The sequence below is a fragment of the Penicillium cinerascens genome (genome assembly GCF_028974065.1).
Source record: "Penicillium cinerascens strain IBT 15544 chromosome Unknown contig_9_segment0_segment0, whole genome shotgun sequence".
Classification (NCBI taxonomy): Eukaryota; Fungi; Ascomycota; class Eurotiomycetes; order Eurotiales; family Aspergillaceae; genus Penicillium; species Penicillium cinerascens.
Genome location: NW_026695296.1, coordinates 2914141 through 2935216, shown reverse-complemented (window position 1 = coordinate 2935216; position 21076 = coordinate 2914141). Strand labels below are relative to the sequence as shown.

Below are 21076 nucleotides of genomic sequence, written 5' to 3'. Positions count from 1 at the left end.
GTGTGTAGTATTTCCAGTGACTTGCCTGGGATAGATCCGGTGCCTGACAGCCCGGACTAGACCGCTTCGGGCACCTTGCGTCATGCGTCGACGCCGCAACTCTCAACTCTCAACTCTCAACTCTCAACTCTCAACTCCTCCACTCCTCAACTCTGGAAGTCCCATGCCTCTACCGCCTTGACAGCGATGGCACCGAGCGTGGAGATCTCTATTCCAACTACGTCCCTTTCTCCCACTACTCCCCCACACACAATATATCACATCACCCTTCGGCTGCCTCTCCGCTCCTTCACCGTCTCCAAGCGCTACTCCGACTTCTCAACGTTCCACGCGACCCTGGTCAATCAGACCAATGCACAGCCCCCGGTACAACTGCCCTCGAAGTCATGGTTCTCCAATACAGTCTCTAACGAGCGGTTTCGTGAAGAGCGCCGTTGTGGTCTGGAGGAATATCTTCGGGCAATAAACGAGTCCCCCGATGGCCGCTGGCGCACCTCGCCGGCGTGGCGAGCATTTCTCAACTTACCGACCGCCGCGGCTTCGTCATCCACTACTACGGCCAGTACCTCCTCAAGGCTTCATGCCGCTATCACAGACCCTGGGAACGCAGCGAACGCCCCGATCACAGACCCTACTCTCTGGCTTGACTATTACCGGGACATGAAAGCCCATCTCCACGACGCTCGACTTCAGCTTTCCAGACGAGACCAGGAGACCACGCCACAGAAGCAACATGAGAGCTCCGCACAGGCGAAAAGCAGTCTCGTGCGTGCATCGTCCATGATAACCACGCTGGAAGAAGGCCTGAAGAACCTCGGCAACCGCGGCAATCAATCCAGCGGTTCGGCTGCGTCGCCGAGCCTCGGTGAAGGCGAGCTCCGCCGTCGGAAAGATCTGCTCATTAATGCGCGCAAGGAGAAAGATGGGTTGGAGGACTTGCTGCATGCTATGGCAACGAAGAGCCGACTTGACCATGCCGTAGCGTCGATACAGGACAAGGATGCACTAATTCGGGCTGGGAACGGTGATGCCGCAAGCAACGGGCGCAGAACTCCGGCAAGATCAGGGAGGGTTCTTGGAAAAGAGACAGAGCGCACTCGCGAACTCGACAATGAAGGCGTGCTGCAACTGCAGCGGCAGACGATGCAGGATCAGGATGCTAGCGTTGAAGAGTTGATGAAAATCATCATTCGTCAGCGGGAGCTGGGCACTGCTATCAATAATGAGTTGGAGGTGCAGAATGAGCTCTTGAAGTTGGCTGATGAGGATACCGATCGGTTCGTTCTCTTCTCTTTTCGCACCTGGCTTCTGGGATGTGCTTTACTAACTATTCTTCTAGACTGAAAGCCAAGCTCGACATTGGCAAGAAGCGCATCGGCAGGATTTCCTAATGTTCTTGCTTTTGGACCAAAGCACATCGGCCCTAATCATCATTCCTTTGACGAGCATGCTATATACACCAGGCCATTTTACACTTTTCAGTTTCTACTTGAGCGTTCACTGCGTGGAACATTTTCACGATATTTGATTCCCAGCATGGGCGATGATTAGAAGGGTCTCCAACGCCTTGCAAGCTTGTTAATATGATCATTGCGATTTAGCATCGACTTACGACCTAAAGCTGAGAAAAAGATCATTCTGACGAGTAGTGCTAATCTCGCTTATGCTGCAATATAGTAAAGTCCCTTTAACAAAGATAACAATTTAAGGTCGTTTAGCTGGCGGACAAAAACTACGAGATCCCGAGTTAGCGTCTATGAGTTCTTAGCCACCGACCAGATAGGATTCAAACTCACCTCTTTGGCCTCCTCCTCCGAGACTTCAGATCTCTCGGATACGTTTTGATCAATGAGACCGAGCTTACTCTTCCTCACAAGCCACCACAGCTCGAGTCGATCACCACCCAGCTCCTCGTTCAAGATCTTCTCCTTGAGCTGACGCACCAGGTCATTGTAGAGCGCAGGTTCCTCGTAGTCCACCAGTTCCTCCCGCATTGTCCCTAGGCTCTCAACGACACGCTCGTAATTGGCATCGCCAAGACTGTGCTTCACCTGCGCCTCGATGATCACGGCCATCTGCTTGACGGCGTCGTGGATTGTCTCCACACTTTCGGCGCGCGACAACATCTGCTTGAACTCTGGCACGGCATTTTCAGGCGAGATCCTGGCGCGCTTCGGCTCCAAGTTGAGGAGGGCGTCGACGTCGAGGCCTGAGAGGGGCTTTTCAGTTTCGCGTTGACGTTTGCGGCCCTTGGTTTTCGGTGGTACTGTAGACAGAGTTATTTCGGTTATGATTTCACGTCTCTCATTTCTGGGGTCAGAATGTGTTTACCTTTCTTGACGTCTGCTGCGGATTTCAGTGCGTCCAGGTATGACTGTGATTTCTTCACGATGTCTTCGTCGGGGTGGGCGAATCTGGTCAACCGCTCCGCAGGCTCAAGAACGGGGTCATTGGGATGGACGGCACGCCAGCGCACCGCGGATTCAAGACGGTGCAGCAACGGAGAGTAGGACTCTTCGATCGGCAGACCATCGATTGGATTGCTGGATTGTTTACGTTGATCAGTCCTTCGACCTAGATACATTTTGCAATGGTCACTCACTTGTCATCGTCCTTGAGATCCAGCTCCATGCTATCAACGTAATTGCTCATCGCCTCCTGCAAGCTATCGCTCGGAAGGTTGCGGTGTTCAGTGACGATCTTTCCTGACACGGTGACCACTTTGTCTAATGGTGGGAACCGGTAGGACCGCACATCTTCTGCGAATGGCAGCTGAACTTCGATCAGACTCTCATAGACTTCGTCATCCTCTTTCTCAATGCATGGTGCTAACAGCACGATCATCGGAGGCCTGGTCTCTTTCGTCACAAGTCGGGCGACAGCGTAATAGTCTAACTCGTGGAGAGCACGAATGAAAGATGACAATGCAAGAGCAGCCTTATCGTTGGCCTTTTGGGGAATTATGAAGTTGGTGTTGGACATGTGTAAGTATCGAGAGTACTGCACGGGCAAATTAGCTTCTAACGTCTATATCGAGTTGATCGATGAACTTACTTGGTCGTTGATGATGAATCCAATCAGCTCCAAGCCTGCGAAGGTTTCTAATGTGGTAACATTCTCATCCTCTTGAGAGATATGGACGGCTGTCCGTCCGTACTCGTAGCCTTTTGCAAGGTCGTCTCGCTCGACGTCGACCTTACCGCCGAGCGCAGACTCGTCAGTGATTTGATAGGTCCGAGAGGTCCTCACAGAGGTCAGTGTATTGCCTTCTCCGGGAACTTGGCTTTGAGCCAAGTCACCCTCTTCTTGCCCTGGTGCAGCGCCGGACCGTAAGACAAAAGAGCTCGCAGAAGGTGGTTTAGCGACATAGGTTCTGAAGTAGCGTTCGACGGGTATGCGGAAGGCTGTTTCATACTTCGAGGCATCCCCCAATTGAAGAAATCCCTTGTAGGATGGCATGCTCTTGGTGACCTTGATACGAGGAATCTCTAACTCGGCGACCGCTTGCTCTAGTGTTCCATAAGCGCCGTTCGGGCTCCCCTCGGCCAAGTCTCGCAGCACAAGTTCGTTTTCAGCCTGTAGATGAATCGAATCAGCACTGTTCATTACTAAAGATAATGTGAGCTGCTTTACCTTGCGAGGATCTTTGTCTTCTTCCTTGACACCGTAATCCGCATCATCGAAATCAGCTCCACTGGATAGAATTAGCATGACTTGAGGGGGTGAGACAACCTAGACGACTTACAGAATCGTCAATTTGATCCCATCATCTTGGAGTTTCGATTTTATCTCATCGATGCCATCCGTTGGCATCAGCCCATTGCCATTGGTCACCAGCACGATCTCTCGTTTGTACTTGAGCTTCTTGCAGTATTTGCTGATCATTTGAATGGCAACGACGATGGAAGAGATAGCTGAAAAAGGATCAGTCAATATCTCTTTAATAGCACGGAGGCATTTCAAACTGTTGTTAGACATACCATCGCCTCGGTTGGTCTGGCTTGGTTTGATCAAATCTCGGAATCGCCGAATATCAGGCATGAGAACTCTGGGCAAGGGCTCAGCGAATGATTTATCCAAAGTCAATTGCTAGCAACATACTGCCCAAGGTTCGCAAGGACCGAGATATTAGAAAAGTTGGAATCCTCTTGGAGTTCATTTGATGTATCTAGCATTCTCATTGGTTAGACAAAGTTGCAGAGAGGCTGAGAAGTGCTCACCATCACTTCGAAGGGCAACCACTCCGACCGTGGCCGTCTTCCGGCCTGTGCTCACCTGGAGCGCATGTTAGTTTTCTGGTTTTTTTTTTTGGCTCGCAGCATGCATACCGTGGTAGTGATCCTATCCCAGACATACTGCATTGCCCATTCGAGGTCCGTGACGGAGCGGCCATTGCGGTACTCCCCATAGACCGCGCCACGTCCACGATGTACACAGTGGCCTCCTTGTCTGCCATTGTTGGAAGAATCTGAGTTCGGTTTGACGCGAGGTTGGGCGCTTTCAACGAGGCAACAGTAGGCAGACGCGTGATATTTCCCTTTTGGTTAAGGCCCGGACGCGCGCACATGACATCACTTGATCTGCGTGTGTATTGACAATAGTGCGTGGTATTAACATTAGGTAGTTACAGAATAGTGTGGAAATAACACCTCATCCCAGTCCATAGCCGTGGTGCTAAGTGGCTCGTATGATCCCTCTTGCTTGTCTTGCCCACACCCTAACCAGCTCCATCTTCCACTGCCATCCACCAGTCCCTTTTACAGGCGTCGCCAAAATGACGGATCCTCGCCCCTACCACGTTCTGAGGTTTGTCAAATCACATGCCAGCTGGAACAATCAGACGATGTTCGAGATTCGTCGAAAACTCAACTAACACCGCCGTAGCTACGGTACCCTTCTGGGTACACAGTTCTTCCAGGTAAGATCAGCCCGAACCTTATCATCGGTCTTTCTTCTCCAAGGTCTTAGTCTCGTTGCATCTGACCTTGCCATAGTCCTTCGTCGGCGGCGTAGTTGCATTCCGCGCTCTGCCGCGCCCGCAATTCTCCAGTCTGCAGGCGGCCATCTTCCCCATCTACTTCTCCATGCAGTCCGCGTTACCCGTGGTAGTAGCTCTGACAGCCAGTAGAGGCGGACAGGCGCTCGGTATCTCGGGCCTTGCTGCCCCAGAGAACCGCTACACCACCCTCTTGCCTATGGCCACCGTCGCTGTGACTGGGTTGATCAACCAGATTGTGTTGCGTCCACTGACGATGAAGATTATGCGCGAGCGGAAGCACCAAGGTAAGCCTCTTTTCTAGCTAAAGGAAATGGATCTTGCCTAGGCTACAGACTGATTGGGGTAGAAACCCGCGATGGCAAGAAGAGCTACGACCCTGCTCCCCATTCTAAGGAGATGGTGGCTCTGAACAAGCGGTTTGGCCGTGTGCATGGTATCTCTAGTCTAGTGAACCTGATCAGCCTGGTTGCCACTGTCTGCTACGGGGTCGTTCTCAGTAAGAAGCTGGAGTGAACACGGAGCACTATGCTTTGTGTTGAGTGATGGGGGAGAGAAGACTGGATGGAGGCATCTCAGAGGAACTTAATGATGTTTACTATGGCATATTCATTACTCAGAGTGTCATATGAAGATTACCTGATCAAGTTAGGTGCATGCGGATACTATCGTCGATACTCAGTACTTAGTTGTATGAACCAACCAAATATCATAGAGCAGTAAAGAGATGGTCTAGCTAGCTAGGATTGTCTTCGGTCCTGCAAAGCCAATGTAGTATCCATCGATATTCATCAAAAAACAGCAAAATGGAAGCCATGAAACATGTGCGTGAAACCCGTCAACGATATCAGGGACCAAATTACACATTCCAAAGTAAGTAAACTGCGATCTACTCGGACGCAGTGTTACCAACCTCAGCAAGGCGGGATGCACCTTGGTAGAATTTGGGCAGAGGCTCCAGTTTCCGGCGGAGGACCCATACTCGGAAGTGCCACCAAGCATTCTTGAGCTGGTACGAGGCATGCTTCCTGGTAGGAACAGAAAAGACCTGGTCTAGTTCTTCTAGGGTGAGAGCTAGAAATCCAATGAGGTTATTATTAGAAAACTGACGAGGAAGGGGAGCCAACTCACCCTTGGTCTCAGGAACAAATAGCAGAACCAAAAACCAGCCGATTACGCACCAAGCCGCGTACCACCCGAAAGCTCCCTGGGGCTTGAACGAGCGGAGCAGATGCGGCCAGGTGAAAGACAGGATGAAATTGAAGCACCACGTCGTAGCAGTAGCCCACGACATGCCGACTTCACGAACGTGTAGGGGAAATGCCTCGGCTGAGTAGGTAAAGGGGACCGGTCCTTCACCCGGGGAGTAAAAGACTTCAAACAGGTACATGCCCGTGGTCACCATCGCAACTCTCTTCTTGCTATTTGTGATCTCCGGTTCGATCCAGAAGGAGAAACCTGACCAGAAAAGGAAGATTGCGAGGAACGGGAAGGTAAAGAGGAGCAGGTTGCGCCGACCCCATGTATCAATCGTGAACACGGCTGGAAGAGCAAAGACCCAGTTGAGGATACCCGTGCCCATGGATGCCAGCAGTGCGTTGGATAGACCGTAGCCAGATTCCTGAAAGATCGTAGTGGAGTAGTATGCAATGACGTTGACTCCGCAGAACTGCTGCATGAACATCACGATCCAACTGGCCAGGGTAGCACGGCGGTTCCGCGGGATCGTAAAGAGCTCCATGAACATGGTGAAGAAGTTCTTGCCCTTATTGATCTGTCGCTCTAGCTCCACTCCGACATAGGCATAGTACAGGTCTCGTGCAGCCTGCAGCTCCGTCGGCCGAAGAATCTTAAAGTTCGTGTAGGCCTTTTGGATCTTGTTATGCTGGATCAGCCATCTGGGCGACTCTGGGCAGATATAGACCTGGGCGCAGACAACCAAGGGAAGCACCACAGTCGAGCCCAACATAAGACGCCAATTAAGGTCGTTGCCGACATTCATGAAGGCGACTCCCATGATGTTACCCAACATGATACCAAATGCTGTCCACATCTGCCACATCATTACCAACGCACCTCGGATTGGGGCCGGAGAGCATTCGGCAGCATACACGGGAACGGTGGAAGATTTGGAGCCAATACCTAGGCCAAGCACGAAACGAGCAAGGAAGAGATTGACCCAAGAGTTACACACCCCTTCCCACACCGAGGCAACCGCCGCGATAAAGCAGGAAATGAAGATAGTTCCTCGACGTGCGAAGTATCGGTTCAAAGGTTCAGTGAGCCAACATCCCAAAATGGCACAGGCTAGGTAAGGCGCGCCGACGACCAGACCAGTAAGATTGTCGCTGTTTTCAATTCCCAGTCGCTATATATGCTGTGTCAGCTTTCCGCGTCCACCGAGACGATCGGCTTCTTAAGTATACCTTCAAGTAGATAGCTTGTGCACCATTATTGACCGTCTCGTCCATTCCCTGCACAGCGGCCGCCAGTGAGCACATAACTATCCGGGGAATCGGTATTAGGATATATCCACGAAAAAAACTCCGAAGAATGCGGCGCACTTACTTGCGAGGAAGTAGAGCTGCCAGGGTTGATGCCATTTGTGGGTATGCTCACGAACGAGAGACTCCCTTTCAACTTCACTTAGCTCTGGTAGCATTGTGGCCGACTCAGGGTTTTGAGAGATTAGTGCGCCTTTTTTGAAAGTCTCCACGTCGTCCATCAGGTCGAACTTGCGACAGAATTCTCCAACATCTTTGAATAGTTGCTGTCGTGAAATGCCAGCTAGGGGTTCTCGAAGACGGCATTCAGATGACTTCGAGTCCCCTCAATATCGGGGAGCCCAGGCGTCTCTTTCTTTTCCGCGTGGGCGTAGCTCGGCGGATTGTCATCCTTGTCATTGGACTGCACTGGGTCGACGATCTCACCCTCTTTCATGGTAGCGGTGTGGGTAAGCAAAGCCCACTATGCACTGGGAAATAACTTCACGATGTTCAGAAACGGCACTTGGATCGAGCTGACGGCATAGATTGTGGAGAAGGCTTCAATGGACATCGAGAGGTGGAACGGTGGGCATTGGGGACACCATCCTTTTATGTGCAGCGATCCTTCTCACGCCCCGACTGAAAGACGCTTTCGGACTCTGCTGACAAGCTCCAAGCACTGGCGCTCGATTCTTTTTTCGTCACTGTAAGAGCGGCATGAGCCGCGAATGGTAAACGAGCCTGTCAGATCCATGTACATGGACCGTGGTCACAACGCGTCTTCCTCTCCGTTATCCGACGCCAATGAGCCACAGCCGGATGAACCGAGAGGCCAAAGCCAGCGAGATGGCTGTTCCCTGGTCATCGGGCCTTCTCCACCATCCCAGTCCCCGACAATGTGGAGTTGTCCATGGGGAAGAGCGACGTGGGCCTGGAGATGGATCCCGCGGTGGGCCACCACGCGAATGGACGCCAATGACGAGCCTGGCTGTATACACTCCTGCATGGGCGTGGCGCCAGTCGACGGCAAGCACTGGAAGCAATACGAAGCAGTCAGTCCAAGCATCCAGGAAACGATCGTCGGTGGATGAGCCTATTGCGACGGGAAGACTCGCTCGATTACGTCACGTCGGGGTCGACGCGGCGCATTCGGTCGTATTTGTCCAGTCGATGAGCATGCGGGGGAACTGTTTCGAGCGTATCGACTGCCCGGAGTGAGTCAGATCGCGTTTCAACCCTCACTCTGAATCCTCCAGCGACCTCGGGGATTGCGCCACTGACGGAGCGGGCTGATGCCCGTTCACGCCCCAGGAAAGGTGGGATTCTGCTTCCCGCCCAGAGCCGCAGAAGGACAGTGGCTTGCCGGCTTTGCCATGAACGCCTCCCGCAGAAAAAGTGGCCTTGACCCATCCAAGGTTATTTGGACGACTCAGTGAATATGGGGCGAGAGGGAACTGTGTACTTGGGTGAGAGGGTGAGAGGGCGAGAAGGTGAGAAGGTGAGAAGGTCAAAAGCGTACTGTAAATTTCCTGCTCACAACCCTGTTTTCTACTCATCCTTTATTTCCGATTTGAGGCACGGCAACCAGCGCCAAGGCAAGCCTGAGCGTTAACCCTAAGCTAAACCCTAAACCCTAACCCTAAACCCTACTAACCTACTAACCTACTAACCTACTAACCTACTAACCTACTAACCTACTAACCTACTAACCTACTAACCCACTAATACTACTAACCCACTAACCTACTAACCCACTAACCTACTAACCCACTAACCTACTAACCCACTAATACTACCCTACTACCCTACTTACTACTCACTACCCTACTCCTCTACTTACTACCCACTACTCTACTCCTCTACTTACTACTTACTACTCTACTGCTCTACTCTACTCACTACTCTACTACTTTATTCTACTATCCTACCCTACTATCCTACTCTATACTACCCTACTTTATTATCTATAGCGGTTGACCGGTTTACCCTACTATCTTACTACCCTACCTTACCTTCCTTAGCTACTAAGCTTATATATATTTGTAGCTACTACTAACTATAGCACATTATATATAATTAAATACTACTAGCAGCCACTATGCCTAGCCTACTAACTAACCCCTTCCGCCCTATATTCTATCCTCTATACTATCCTCTCTATTATTCTATCGACCTATATCTCTCTTATAGACCCCTTTACGCTATACCTCTAGTAGAATTAATATATATATCCTACTAGTATTAAGAATATATCACTCTATTAATTCCTCTTATATATTAGTATAATATATTATTAGGATATATATTTATAACCACTAAGCGTAATAGATTTCATCGCTTAATAACTTCGTGGATACTAGCCTAATTAAGATACTACTAATATTAATCTAACCGCCGAGACTCCCTCTATTAAACGAGCCTACCTAGGATTAGTCATCTAGTAAAAAGTTTCAAACTCCCTTTCCCTACTAATTATCCTAGTATAAGGCTTGCTTACGTAATATAAATCCTCTAGCCTAGTAGCGAGAGGGCTATAGTATCTAGAACTTCTTCCCTTATTCTAATAGCTTACCTCGTTCGCGAGATATTAAAGGATTACTATTAGCCCTGATACTAGCCTTAAGGACTTTATAGGGTCTAGAAGTTAGCCTAATAGCTAAGCCTAGTACTTACATAAGGGATGTCTAGCTTAAATAGGGATAGGCTACCCGCGCGAAAAAGCCTTGGTATCCCCCATCAAAAATAATTCGCGAAAACTAGACCCCCTTATCCCCCACTATTCTAGGTCGAAATCCAAAAATATAAATAAGCCAAAAGATAGGAAAGGCTTTAATATTAAAAGATTTAAAAGATCCGACCGAAAAATACCAAGATTTAACCTACTTAGGGGGGGGTGTTGGGTTGGACCCACTTTAGGCCAACACCCCCCCCCTTGCCAAGACCTTTTTTTGCGGAACACCCCCCCCCCTGTTGGGCCCGACTATCTTTAGGTCCTCTTGTTTTGCGCGTTGATAGTCATATCGACGTGAAAAGCGAGATTTTAGCTTAGGATGTCGTCTAATAAATTTTGTAGCCTAGTTTTGACCGATTAGTGCGATGACGTTCGAACCGCGCTTTATGAGTAGTAAATTAGCCATTTCTCGGACTGTAGACGGCCTAGGTGCTCCACCGCGATCATCTATAGAGAGTATCCATTTTAGAAGCATATCCTCTTCAATTTCAGACAATTTATGGCTATTGGCGCGTCGTTCGGTGCGAAATAGGCGGCCATTAATGCGGTCAGTGAGCGTGAAACGTGGAACGTTAAATTGGCGCGCTACGGTTCGAATAGAACTGATTTCTTTATTTTTAATGGCTTGTAGGGCTACTAGAAGGCGCCCTTCTTGTTCGACGGAATTTCGGCCTGATTGAGCACGTTTTGGAGGCATGGTGGTTGGTAGAAAATAGAAGCACGCGTTGGGGCGCGTAAATTTAGTTAGGTGGCCGACTCGGCGGTGTGGCCGAGTGGGTAGTGAATTACGTTATGTGATCCTAGAGATTATGTAACCAAAATATCATGTGATCGTATCTGAAATACTGTTGTTCTCCCCATTATTTACAAGACCGCCGTGTATGCCCAATTTGCATTTGAACGGAGCCCTTTTTCGCTTTTGTATAGCCTCGACCTGGCTGCTTTGCTCCAAATTGCCAATTGATTTTATTTCCGTTTCTTAGACTTCGACAAAGGAATCAAAGGCTCTGAACCTTCTTTCTCATGCCACCACATACGTTTACCCATCTAAAAGAAAAGCCACGATGCGAGAATGGTACCAATTGCGGCATGCGGGAGGATTCGTGCGAGGTCCACAGACAGATATCCAGTGGAGTACTGGGTTGTTTGGTTTGTGTTCGTGTTTGCGCAAGAGTAGTAGTCGATCAGGTCAAACAGGTTACCGTTGGTGGTGTTGGTGTCGTTACGGCCAAGAGAGCCCAGACCAAAGTTCTGGATTGAACCGCGCAGCATACCGTACAGGGTGATGTAGCTGTCGTCGGTAGTGTTGGGGGTGACGCCGGCACCGAACAGGATAGTGGTAATATGGTTGTCGTTGTTGGGGGTGTCGTCGTTGTCGTTCCACCAGGTGGCCTCATCGAAGGTAGCGACGACCAGTGTGCCTTGGGCTTCCAGCTCAGGCAAGTACAGATCCAGGAAGGCGTTGAGCCACTCGGCACCGGTGTTCGGCTGGTTGAAGTAGTTGCTGTCGGAGGTAGGGTCGTGGGCGTTATGCAGCATGTCGGGCACGTAGAACGAGTACTCCGGCAGAGTGTGTGACTTGACGTGGTCGGCGAAGGTGTTATTAGCACCGTAGATCTTGCTGCAGCGCTCGTAATTGGCAGTATAGGTGCTGAAGAGCAGGGCTGGGACGTCTAGGCGGCGGTATACCTGAGCCCACCAGGTGGGGTTGGTGTTGTCTATAGGCCCATTGTAGATATAATTATTGCAGTCGTTCGCACCACGGCGCGTAGCGATAGGGTTGTACCACTCGGCGTAGGTGCCATAGGAAATACCCTTAGCCTCCAGAAGGTCATAGATGCTGGTGGCATTCACATTGTAAAAGTCCTCATCAGCCATACCGAAGAAGTCACCCGCGACTAGGGCAGCATAGTTGGGCAGGGACGGGTGGGTAATAGCGTAGGCACGGGTTAGTAGCTTGCCACGGGTAGCCAGCAACTGCCAGTAGGCCTGGCCCATAGTCCACTCGTAGGCCTCGTTCTCAAAGACGATGTGTAAGATCTTCTTGAATTTGCCCTCACACTGCGTGGTCGTGCAGGAACTACCCGAAGACGAGTTGCAAGTAGCGAAGAGCTTGGAGCTGTTGATAGCCTTGGGGTTGCCCTCGCTAACCTGGAAAAAGGGGAACTTGCCGGTCGCACCGGACGGAAGGTGGTAGCCCTCTGTCGGACCGTATCCGGTGAAGTTGGAACCGCTGACAGTGTTGTTGTTCACCGACCAGAAGTAGTAGCCGCCATACTGCTCCGGCAAGAAGGGAGGAGTGTAGGAGAAGGGGTAGTTGGCAACAGCCGTATCGTTAGACTGGAACACGTTGCCACCGATATAGGGCACATCCCTGTCCAGGAGAGTGTACTGGGCAGTAGCTGCGGACACGAGAGCCACAACCGTGACGGTGTTGATGACGGCGCGCATCTTTGACAGCCGTTGGACCGCGAATATCGGAAGATGGAAGGAAAATTGAGTGATGATCTCTAAGAAGGACGTGTGAGATTTCGGCTATAAAGCCCATATTTATAGCCGTCATCGCACTGAGATGCTCGACGCACGTGGGTGGTCTTGATTTGCCATTGGTTCAATGAGCAAGAAGCTGAAGGGTCCAAGCCGATCGTGTATCCTTCTGCCTACACGCAAGTGCAGTTTGACAATATTGTGTTAATGTGGGCTTACGATCGATTTTGGAAGACTAGTGAGCCTTGGACGGCGGATAGAAGCGGGAATGCTAAACAGAAACTGTTGGGATATATCCTTCAGTCAGAACAAGCTAGCGGTAACTTACCGCTCGCGACTGATAGATCACATCTCTGTGCTTGGTGTACGTAACCTTGCGCTAAGCTGCGGCTCCGGTGTATGGGATTTAGGGGTAACACTGAACCTGACCGAGGCAGATCTTTACATTCATGAATCAATCAACTTTTGCTTTAGGAGCATGAACACTGTTCACTTAACTGTGTACACGGTACCTAGCTGGTGATACCAACAGAAATCTTTCCGACCCATTATTCTCGTGGAATTGTGAGGCCAAGCTTCTGGCTTAGCTTCGGGAATGCAAGGGTCCGAGCCACTTATGGGTCCGCCCAGAGCACGTGCGCCCATTTATGGTCGCTTCAGTTTCATGCAGGCACCTCTCATTCAAAAAGATCACATATAAATCGAAATGAAACAACTCCATTTGCTGTAAGCAAAAAAAATCTCAACTCGACTTCGAGAAAAATTCAGTAACTGACAACGCGTCGATATCTCAGGCACTGAGCGCTTTCACTAGTTCTGACATACTTTACAACCCCGATTCCTGAACTGTGGAGCGTACATCCGGGCTAATAGTATGCACGCGCAAGGGAAAGCCCATTTCGGGTGCCCGGCTAGGCCATTGAGTCCTCGGTGTCGACGTTTCGAGCTCGAGCCGAGCTTCGAATTAAGCTTCAGGGCTGGCGGAGTCGATAGTCCGAGCGACGCTGGGCAAGGCACTCACAACCCACGTGCGCCACATGTAAGATTAGCACTCACACTTTGGAAATGAATTGTGGGTGAATGAGAAATTTGAGCAATCGCGTCGCGCTGGTCTGTCATTGCTCTCTGACCCGTAGGGTACCCTAACACACCTTAACACCCCTCGTTAGCCAACGATATGTGCTGTATCTGCCGAGGGTCGCACACATAGCGCCGTTCTAGAAAATCATCGGGCTGGTGGACCCCCTCGCCGTATCATCCAGCAGCCACGCATCTGGCAACGTGCTTGCCTGTCTGGCAGTGCTAGCGCCGTTCATAAATCAATATCCCTTTAGCGTCTTCTTTCCTTTTTCTTTCCTATCGTAAGTGGGGATTAAGGGAAAAGAATCATGTTCCTTAGGAGTGATTCCGCGGCCCGTCGAGCGTCGGTAATTGATTATTTAGGAAGTAATCATCCCCTGCTTTTTCGCCTGGGTCAATCCAGCACTGCTGAAAGGTCTCCCACTCGCTTCCCTTATCAGCGACGTCATCGGGAAAATCTCTCATTTTATCCCTTAAGTTGGTCCACGAATTCTCCACGGTTCTTGGGTCCTCAGCTGATCCCGTGGCAGGATTGAACTGATCATCAGGTGAACCGCTACGATGGACGCACAAAATTACAAGTCCGATCACGCCTCGTCGGAAGACATGGAGACACATGAAAAAGAAGCTTTTGACCAGCTGATCTACCCGGCGGACAGCTACACGGCTGAGGGCACCTACTGGGCTGACCTACCCTTCGGGAGCCGCATCAGCTGGTGTATCAGCCAGGATGGTGCCGAGCTCAACAAGGAACTAGCCTGGCTCTGGGGTATGTTCAAAGCCGACCCACTGTCGCCCATTAGCTACTACTTCAAGAACTTCCTTCTCCCTGGTGCTGGTCTGGGTCTGGAGGGGTGAGTCGACCTCCGATAGAGGAATATCGTGGCACTAACCCATTTCCCTACAGTTACGTCCTCTTCTCCATCAGTAACGTCAAATCCATTTTCAAGGAGTCACAGTCATTTGCTAGTTGTTGGAGTGGTGACACCTGCGATCCCAACTGGATCGCCGCAGCTAGCTACCTTGAAGTTGTTGGTATCCTACTCGGTCAGCTTATCGTTGGTTACCTTGGTGACAGGTAAGCACTCTGATGGCACTCACTGTTTCGATCGACGTACTTAACGCAGAATGCAGGATTGGCCGTCGCTTTGGTCTCATTCAAGATGCCGTTATAATGTTCACTGGCCTCCTTATGCTCACTGCTGCCTGGGGTGTCACTCTGAATGGCTGGGTCATTTGCTACGCTCTCTCCCTCCTTTTCTACAGCTTTGGTGTTGGTGGTGAGTATCCGATGACTGCCACTATCGGTATGGAGAAGGGGTACTCGACTGGCCGGGTCATCACCAATGAGGACCGTCTGCACCGTGGTCGCTCAGTGGTCGGCGCGTTCCTGATGCAGGGTTGGGGTCAGCTCTTGAACCAGGTTATCCTCATCCTCTTGTTGCTCATCTTCAACCATGGGGATGGCAGCGAATCGAAAATCTCGGACACCACCACTCAGTGGACTTACCGTGTGTCATTTGCTATCCCGGCCGTTCTCACTCTCTGGCTTATTTACTACCGTACCTACCATATGAGGGCTGCGAGCAAGCAGCTGAATGCCCAAAAGAAGAAAGCCTCCGTGACTGGTTATGACGTGGAGTCGCTGAAGCTCACCTTCCAGTACTTCGGCCCTCGTGTGCTCGCTACCGCAGGTGGCTGGTTCGCCAACGATGTCTTCTTCTACGGAAACAAGCTCTACTCGAGCAATTTCCTTAAAGTCATCTACCCCAACACCTCGGGTGTCATGACTACCTGGCTCTGGAACTTGGTTAACATTGCTGTTGAGATGGCTGGTTATTACTGTGCCATGTGGTTCGTCGACAACAAGCTTTACGGCCGCAAATGGATGCAGATAATCGGCTTTTTGGTGTGCTTTGTCTGCTTCGTGATCCCGGCCTTTGGCTACAACCACTACACAGAGCCTGCCCATATACACTCATTCCAGGCTATGTACTTTATCACCACTTTCTTCAACCAATTCGGTCCCAACTGTATCACTTTCCTGGTGGCCGCCGAGGTCTTCCCGACCCCCATTCGTGGTACTGCCCACGGAATCTCTGCTGCATCGGGTAAGCTTGGCGCTCTGGCCATTTCTATCATCGGCGCCTACACCACTACCGAACAACAGTTCTACATCGTGCCGTGGTTCGGTTTGGTTGGGGCTCTGTTGACGCTACTATTCCTTCCCGACACCACCGGCCTGGACCTTCGTGAACAGGAGCGCCATTGGCAGTACGTCCGTGAGCGCCGTGAGCACGAATATCACGGTACTGCCGTGCACCCGCGTCACCTGTCTTTGTGGGAGAACATGACTGGCAAGGGAAAACACTACGACCCTAAGCGGGACTACCAGATGAAGATTAAGGAGTTCCGCGCAGAGTGGGCGGCTGCTATGGCCACCCACAGCGAGGAGAAGGAGGCCATTTTTAACCTGGACGAGGTCGACGACACCATCCTCCACGGCGCTGTGCATGTTTATTTTGAGCGCACCACTCCTGAGTTCCGCGGCAAGGAGGCTAGCGGCACCCAGGAGCCTATGGTCCTGCCGCCACCTGTCTTTAACGAGCAGACCCTCGGCAAGGAGTGAATTCTTCTTCTTATGGCGACTGCCCAGGCTTCCTTTATGTCATGATGCGTAGAACAAACCCTCCGTCGATATTGATCAATCTCCTGCGGTAATGCCTTACCCAAATAGGGTTTCAAATCATCGACGGACAGTGGAGTGGCACATTTTTTTTCATCTGTGAAATGATATTTGACAGCTATGCTTTTGATATAGCTATCCCGACAAAGTCGCAATTTTATTCTCAGTCTGTATCGTAAAACACTGATATTGAGGAACCAGCGTACTACCCATAAATCTCTTAATGTCCAATACTTTTGTGAAGCTTTTCTAAGCGCTTTAACTCGCTTTGCAGGTTCTGGATGGTTCACAATGATGATATAGCATGAATGGATGAATGTAAAGTTCCGAAAGAAATAAAGGAATGCGGATAATGGCTCGCCTACGAATATCAGCAATCTAACACCTCAGTTTGACAAATCATGCCCCGAAAACGATATAATCACAATTTGTATGCCTGCTCATTCAAAGGGGGTGCAATAGACGTTGGGACTCGAATACCCTCATTCCAAGCCAGGATATTGTGGAAGCTGAACAACAAATAAAGAGGTACTAACGTGATACTAAAAAGCTAAGCGCTGAATTGCTTCACCGCGACGGAATTAGGGCGCGGAGGACCGGAGAAGAGAGGCAGAGGTTGAAATCGTTATTGCAGAGGACGGACAGCTATTTTATATGATTGACAGACGGGTCACGTATTTGTGAGTAGCTTCAAAAGTTAATTGAGAAGGGGGGGAGGTAAAATGATTATTGGCCTCAATGTCAATTAGGCTGTGTGGGACTCCCCAAACCTTCAGGGGACGGTACCTGATCTCGGAAAAATGGGCTATATAGGAGCCTCGGAGCATAAGTACGGTAAATTGTTGCAGGAACCTTGCTGAGATCCTGCAATGTATGTAAATTACTCAGGTGACTCTTATCTCATTAACCTGTCTTCTTGAGCACGCTCAATGTTGTTCCCTCCATTCATCGGCGGTGATGGTATCTACACCTTCTCGCAGGAGTATACCACACACATAGTTTCGCAACTCGCGGGGCCAAGTTGGCGTACCCCAATATCGGACTATAAGGCCGTGTGCATGGGCCAGCTGCACCTGTTGACGAACGTTGGAGAGCTGTCTCTCCGAGATTCGTTAGATTCAATACTTCCAACTGCTGTGCGAAAATCGGCAGATTCATAGCAGCTATTTCGAGAGCCGTAGTCGGAGATTTGAGGTGGGTTCTGCGAGGATAAAGGCAAGATTTCCATAAGCGGAGCATCGTAGAGCACGTCCCTTAAGGTGCTTCCCTCCAAGACGCGATAGAATGGCACGTTGCCGGTAGTAACAATTGTAAGTGGACCATTTACAACCGCCGACCCATTAAAATAGGACAGAAAGCCGCTCTCTCGAAGAAGCTACATGGAAGAAGTTGAGACCAAACACGGTCCGGGTCGGCGTCAAAGTCTATCAGCAGCACGACGACTTGTGTAGGGTCATTGATAAAACGCCAAGAAGCTCATCTTCATTTCTGTTTGCATCGGAATACAGATTTTCCAGGTTCGTGTTAACCTCCCGAAGCATCCTCAGCAGAGGATCACTGCAGAGATTCCGGAGGTTCAGCTCTCGTGACAGCATATCAGGAATTGGTCCAATCAATAGATCCTCTTCGGAAAGGAAAAGCTTCATTTCAATGCTCGTGCAACCGGACGAGATTGCGGATTATAATGAGACATGATGTTCATGGGCGCTGTGCGAATAAAAAGTCACAGGAATTGTATCGCGTGTCGTCCGATGTGAGACTACCGGATACTCGTTTTCGAGGATATCAATGCTTTCAAATGAAGACACGGTATGTTCGCGAAAGTAAAGTTTGTCGCCTTTCTCGATCAAACAAAAAGCTTGAAGATGCCACTAGTTCAATGGACGGGATCAGTTGTGTTCAGCATGAAAAGGTGAAGAGAAGAAACAATCCTTACAAGACAATCAAAACCCCAGAAATAGCGCTGCGCTTTGCAATTAGATAATGCTCGTTTAAAAAAAGGGGCAGGCGCAGCTTTTGGTAGAAGGAACAAAACCAGGCGGATCCCTCTCAGGCCTTGTTCCGGTAGAAGCTCCCAAGCGTCTGACGTTCATCCTTGTGAGAACATTATGGGTTTCTTGATCAAGAGGAAGGCCAAGAACCGTCTTCAGGCTAAAACCGAAGAAGCATCGCTAGTCTACTCCAGCGTACCGCTCTGGGGGTCTTTAATTAGACTATCATGAGTCATCGACCTTCACGGGGAAGTGGGACCTAACTAGGACGGGTCCATAGGCTTACGATTGCTGTCCATTTCCGGAATATGTCTGCCTGGAACGCTCAAACCAGGGTGGTACGGAGATCGTAAACGCGTTTAATATTGATTGCAAGGAAGTGCGTGGTCTGTGCTGAGATCGGCAGCGCGTGTGAATCCGAAGTCTGCTTAGCTCAATATTCGCGGAAGGTTTGACCAGCGGGTCCAATACGGAGCGGCCAGTGACATTTGTCGATTCTGGAGGATACAGTACGCTCATTACCCTGGTCAACCAACAGGGTGCAATTGACCGGAGAGCGGTTTATTTGACAGGATTTGTGAGTGCTGAATCAGCAGTTGATGCCGAAATAGGAAATACCCTCCCCCTAGTAGTAGTCGGGCCGGCAGCGAAAAAACACCAAAGTCACCCCATTGGCGCGTGAATTCGACGTGCCCGTAAAACGGCTACGGGCGCGTTTGAAGGGTCGGCAATCTCGATCGAGTCGCCCTATCACCACCAAACGCCTGGATGATTCGCAGCAAGCAGCATTGATTCAATGGACCGAGACCCTTGATGCCCTACACGTTCCACCCACAGCCAGGATGGTGGAATCGAGTGCGAATGCGATGATTCAGATAGCTGCCGCAACGGCCGGTGATACAGCAACCCTCGTTAACAAGATGTGGGTATACGAATTCGTCAAAAATCGCCTACCAGATGGCATTCACTAGGTGAAACAGAAACCAGCGGAGCGAGGGCGTATCCAGGCAGAGGATATTAGCATCCTATAGGCCTAGTTTGATCGAATAGAATGCTTCCTCCGTAATACCTCGCCTTCGAATATATATAATTTCGATGAAACTGGCTTCGCCCTTAGCCAGGGAAAGCCTCAAAAGGTTATTTCTCGCAATCGCCAGCGTACGAGGATACTCTCTAGTGAGCGAGGCGAGCTTCTGACTAGAACTGAGTATGTGGCAGCTAATGGTTGGATGATGGAGCTATGCTTCGTTGCCTAGGGTGAAGTGCATCTCGAACGGTGGTATAAAGGCGGCACACTCTCGGATGAATCACGAATCGCAGTATCTCCGTCCGGATATTCGAATGACGCTATAGCTATTGATTAGCTTTAATTCTTCCAAGAACACACGCGGAACCGTAACCGAGGCTAGCAGAGATTACTACTATTTAATGGCTATAGCTCGCATCTTACGTGTAAATTCCTATCTCTCTGCGAATCCTAGAATATTTTACCTTGCGTATTTCCTCCGTATATTAGGTATAGCATCCAACCTCTTAATGGAAGCCTATTCCGTGATTTAAAGTAGAGCTTCCGCAACAAGAATAATATAGCGGCTCAGTGGGACGGAGATGCAGAGGATAAGAGCTTCTTCTTCCGCGAGATCACTAGTATTCGACGGCAGGCCCTTGATCCTCGTACAATCCGCAAAGTATTCGCAGAACATAGTATATACCTATTCTAGCCTACGTCTGTGATTGATCGCCTGAATGTAGAGAGATCGCCTACGCCGGAGCTTTATAGGCCAACCGGGGGTACTCCGCTACCTCTGTCATCCAGTATACCTAGTTCTCCGCCCGAATCCGCCGCTAAAGCACGCTGTACGCAAGGGAAACCCTCTAGAATTGGTGATCGTGAGGATATGAAGCCAGAGCTCCGTAGGCAGCTTGATCGGCCTAGCCGTATGCATATGTAGATGGCGGAACAGATCAAGCTTCTAACCTCCACAATCGATAACCAATCACCTGCAATGCCTCCCGCTGCCCGCAAATCACGCAGGGAGGTTGGGAAATTCGGTATACTCACTACCAAAGATGCCAATCGGAAGACAGCAGCTAGGAAGCGGGAAGAAGATCAGGGAAGATCAGGCAAGTGAACGGAAGGCGAAGGAGCAGAGAACTTTGGGCTTGGAATCAACGCCCAAGGCGGCCGCGGAGGATAATCACATGCTAGAAACGCCTAGCAGAGAGCCTCAGGAACCTCCATATTACTAATATCCGTATTTTCCACATTAGATTATGGTATATTGAGAGTGAAGAGCATCAAATTGATCGTTAGGCACTGGAAGTTTGCTGGGCACTGGCGGACGGAGCGGTGTGGGTTACGCGCCACGGATAAATTATGGTGAACTTTGATTGGCCACTGCCATCAGTCCCTATGTCTCAGGCAGAATACCCCTGAGTGTGCTCAGAAAGTTAACCTCGATCCTCAGCGAGCTCCATAAGCAGAATCAACCAATTGCATCTATATCATCGGCACACCAGATTTACAAGTCCATACAGTTTCAGCACATCCAGTCATTTTCTTCAGTCTAAATAGTGACGAGATGCCTCATTTTGAATTTTTCTTGTCCATCCACGTGA

At 50.1% G+C, this 21076-nt stretch overlaps 7 protein-coding genes across 7 annotated transcripts; 4 read left to right on the top strand and 3 right to left on the bottom strand.

The window, feature by feature from the left end:
• Positions 1 to 186: 186 nt before the first annotated feature.
• Positions 187 to 1391, top strand: N7498_007908 (Qc-SNARE protein; the record flags this gene model as incomplete). The annotated part of the gene is made up of 2 exons (XM_058454970.1): positions 187 to 1277; positions 1340 to 1391. The coding sequence occupies 2 exons, from the start codon at positions 187 to 189 to the stop codon at positions 1389 to 1391; spliced, it is 1143 nt and encodes a 380-aa protein (XP_058307219.1).
• Positions 1392 to 1754: 363 nt separating this feature from the next.
• N7498_007907 (ATP-dependent DNA helicase 2 subunit KU80) lies at positions 1755 to 4456 on the bottom strand (the record flags this gene model as incomplete). Its single annotated transcript, XM_058454969.1, has 10 exons — positions 1755 to 2266; positions 2332 to 2543; positions 2603 to 3027; positions 3055 to 3576; positions 3634 to 3694; positions 3746 to 3914; positions 3981 to 4048; positions 4102 to 4168; positions 4221 to 4265; positions 4357 to 4456. 10 exons carry the CDS (start codon positions 4454 to 4456, stop codon positions 1755 to 1757), a joined length of 2181 nt encoding a protein of 726 aa, XP_058307218.1.
• Positions 4457 to 4774: 318 nt separating this feature from the next.
• Positions 4775 to 5512, top strand: N7498_007906 (DUF4149 domain-containing protein; the record flags this gene model as incomplete). Its single annotated transcript, XM_058454968.1, has 4 exons — positions 4775 to 4806; positions 4885 to 4918; positions 4995 to 5283; positions 5346 to 5512. The coding sequence occupies 4 exons, from the start codon at positions 4775 to 4777 to the stop codon at positions 5510 to 5512; spliced, it is 522 nt and encodes a 173-aa protein (XP_058307217.1).
• Positions 5513 to 5885: 373 nt separating this feature from the next.
• N7498_007905 (sugar porter family MFS transporter) lies at positions 5886 to 7936 on the bottom strand (the record flags this gene model as incomplete). Its single annotated transcript, XM_058454967.1, has 5 exons — positions 5886 to 6070; positions 6128 to 7364; positions 7423 to 7499; positions 7565 to 7753; positions 7816 to 7936. 5 exons carry the CDS (start codon positions 7934 to 7936, stop codon positions 5886 to 5888), a joined length of 1809 nt encoding a protein of 602 aa, XP_058307216.1.
• A 3324-nt stretch (positions 7937 to 11260) lies between these two features.
• On the bottom strand, positions 11261 to 12664 carry N7498_007904 (uncharacterized protein; the record flags this gene model as incomplete). Its single annotated transcript, XM_058454966.1, has 1 exon — positions 11261 to 12664. The coding sequence occupies one exon, from the start codon at positions 12662 to 12664 to the stop codon at positions 11261 to 11263; it is 1404 nt and encodes a 467-aa protein (XP_058307215.1).
• Positions 12665 to 14341: 1677 nt separating this feature from the next.
• Positions 14342 to 16409, top strand: N7498_007903 (uncharacterized protein; the record flags this gene model as incomplete). The annotated part of the gene is made up of 3 exons (XM_058454965.1): positions 14342 to 14634; positions 14688 to 14858; positions 14915 to 16409. The coding sequence occupies 3 exons, from the start codon at positions 14342 to 14344 to the stop codon at positions 16407 to 16409; spliced, it is 1959 nt and encodes a 652-aa protein (XP_058307214.1).
• A 4118-nt stretch (positions 16410 to 20527) lies between these two features.
• N7498_007902 (uncharacterized protein) lies at positions 20528 to 20707 on the top strand (the record flags this gene model as incomplete). Its single annotated transcript, XM_058454964.1, has 1 exon — positions 20528 to 20707. The coding sequence occupies one exon, from the start codon at positions 20528 to 20530 to the stop codon at positions 20705 to 20707; it is 180 nt and encodes a 59-aa protein (XP_058307213.1).
• Positions 20708 to 21076: the final 369 nt, after the last annotated feature.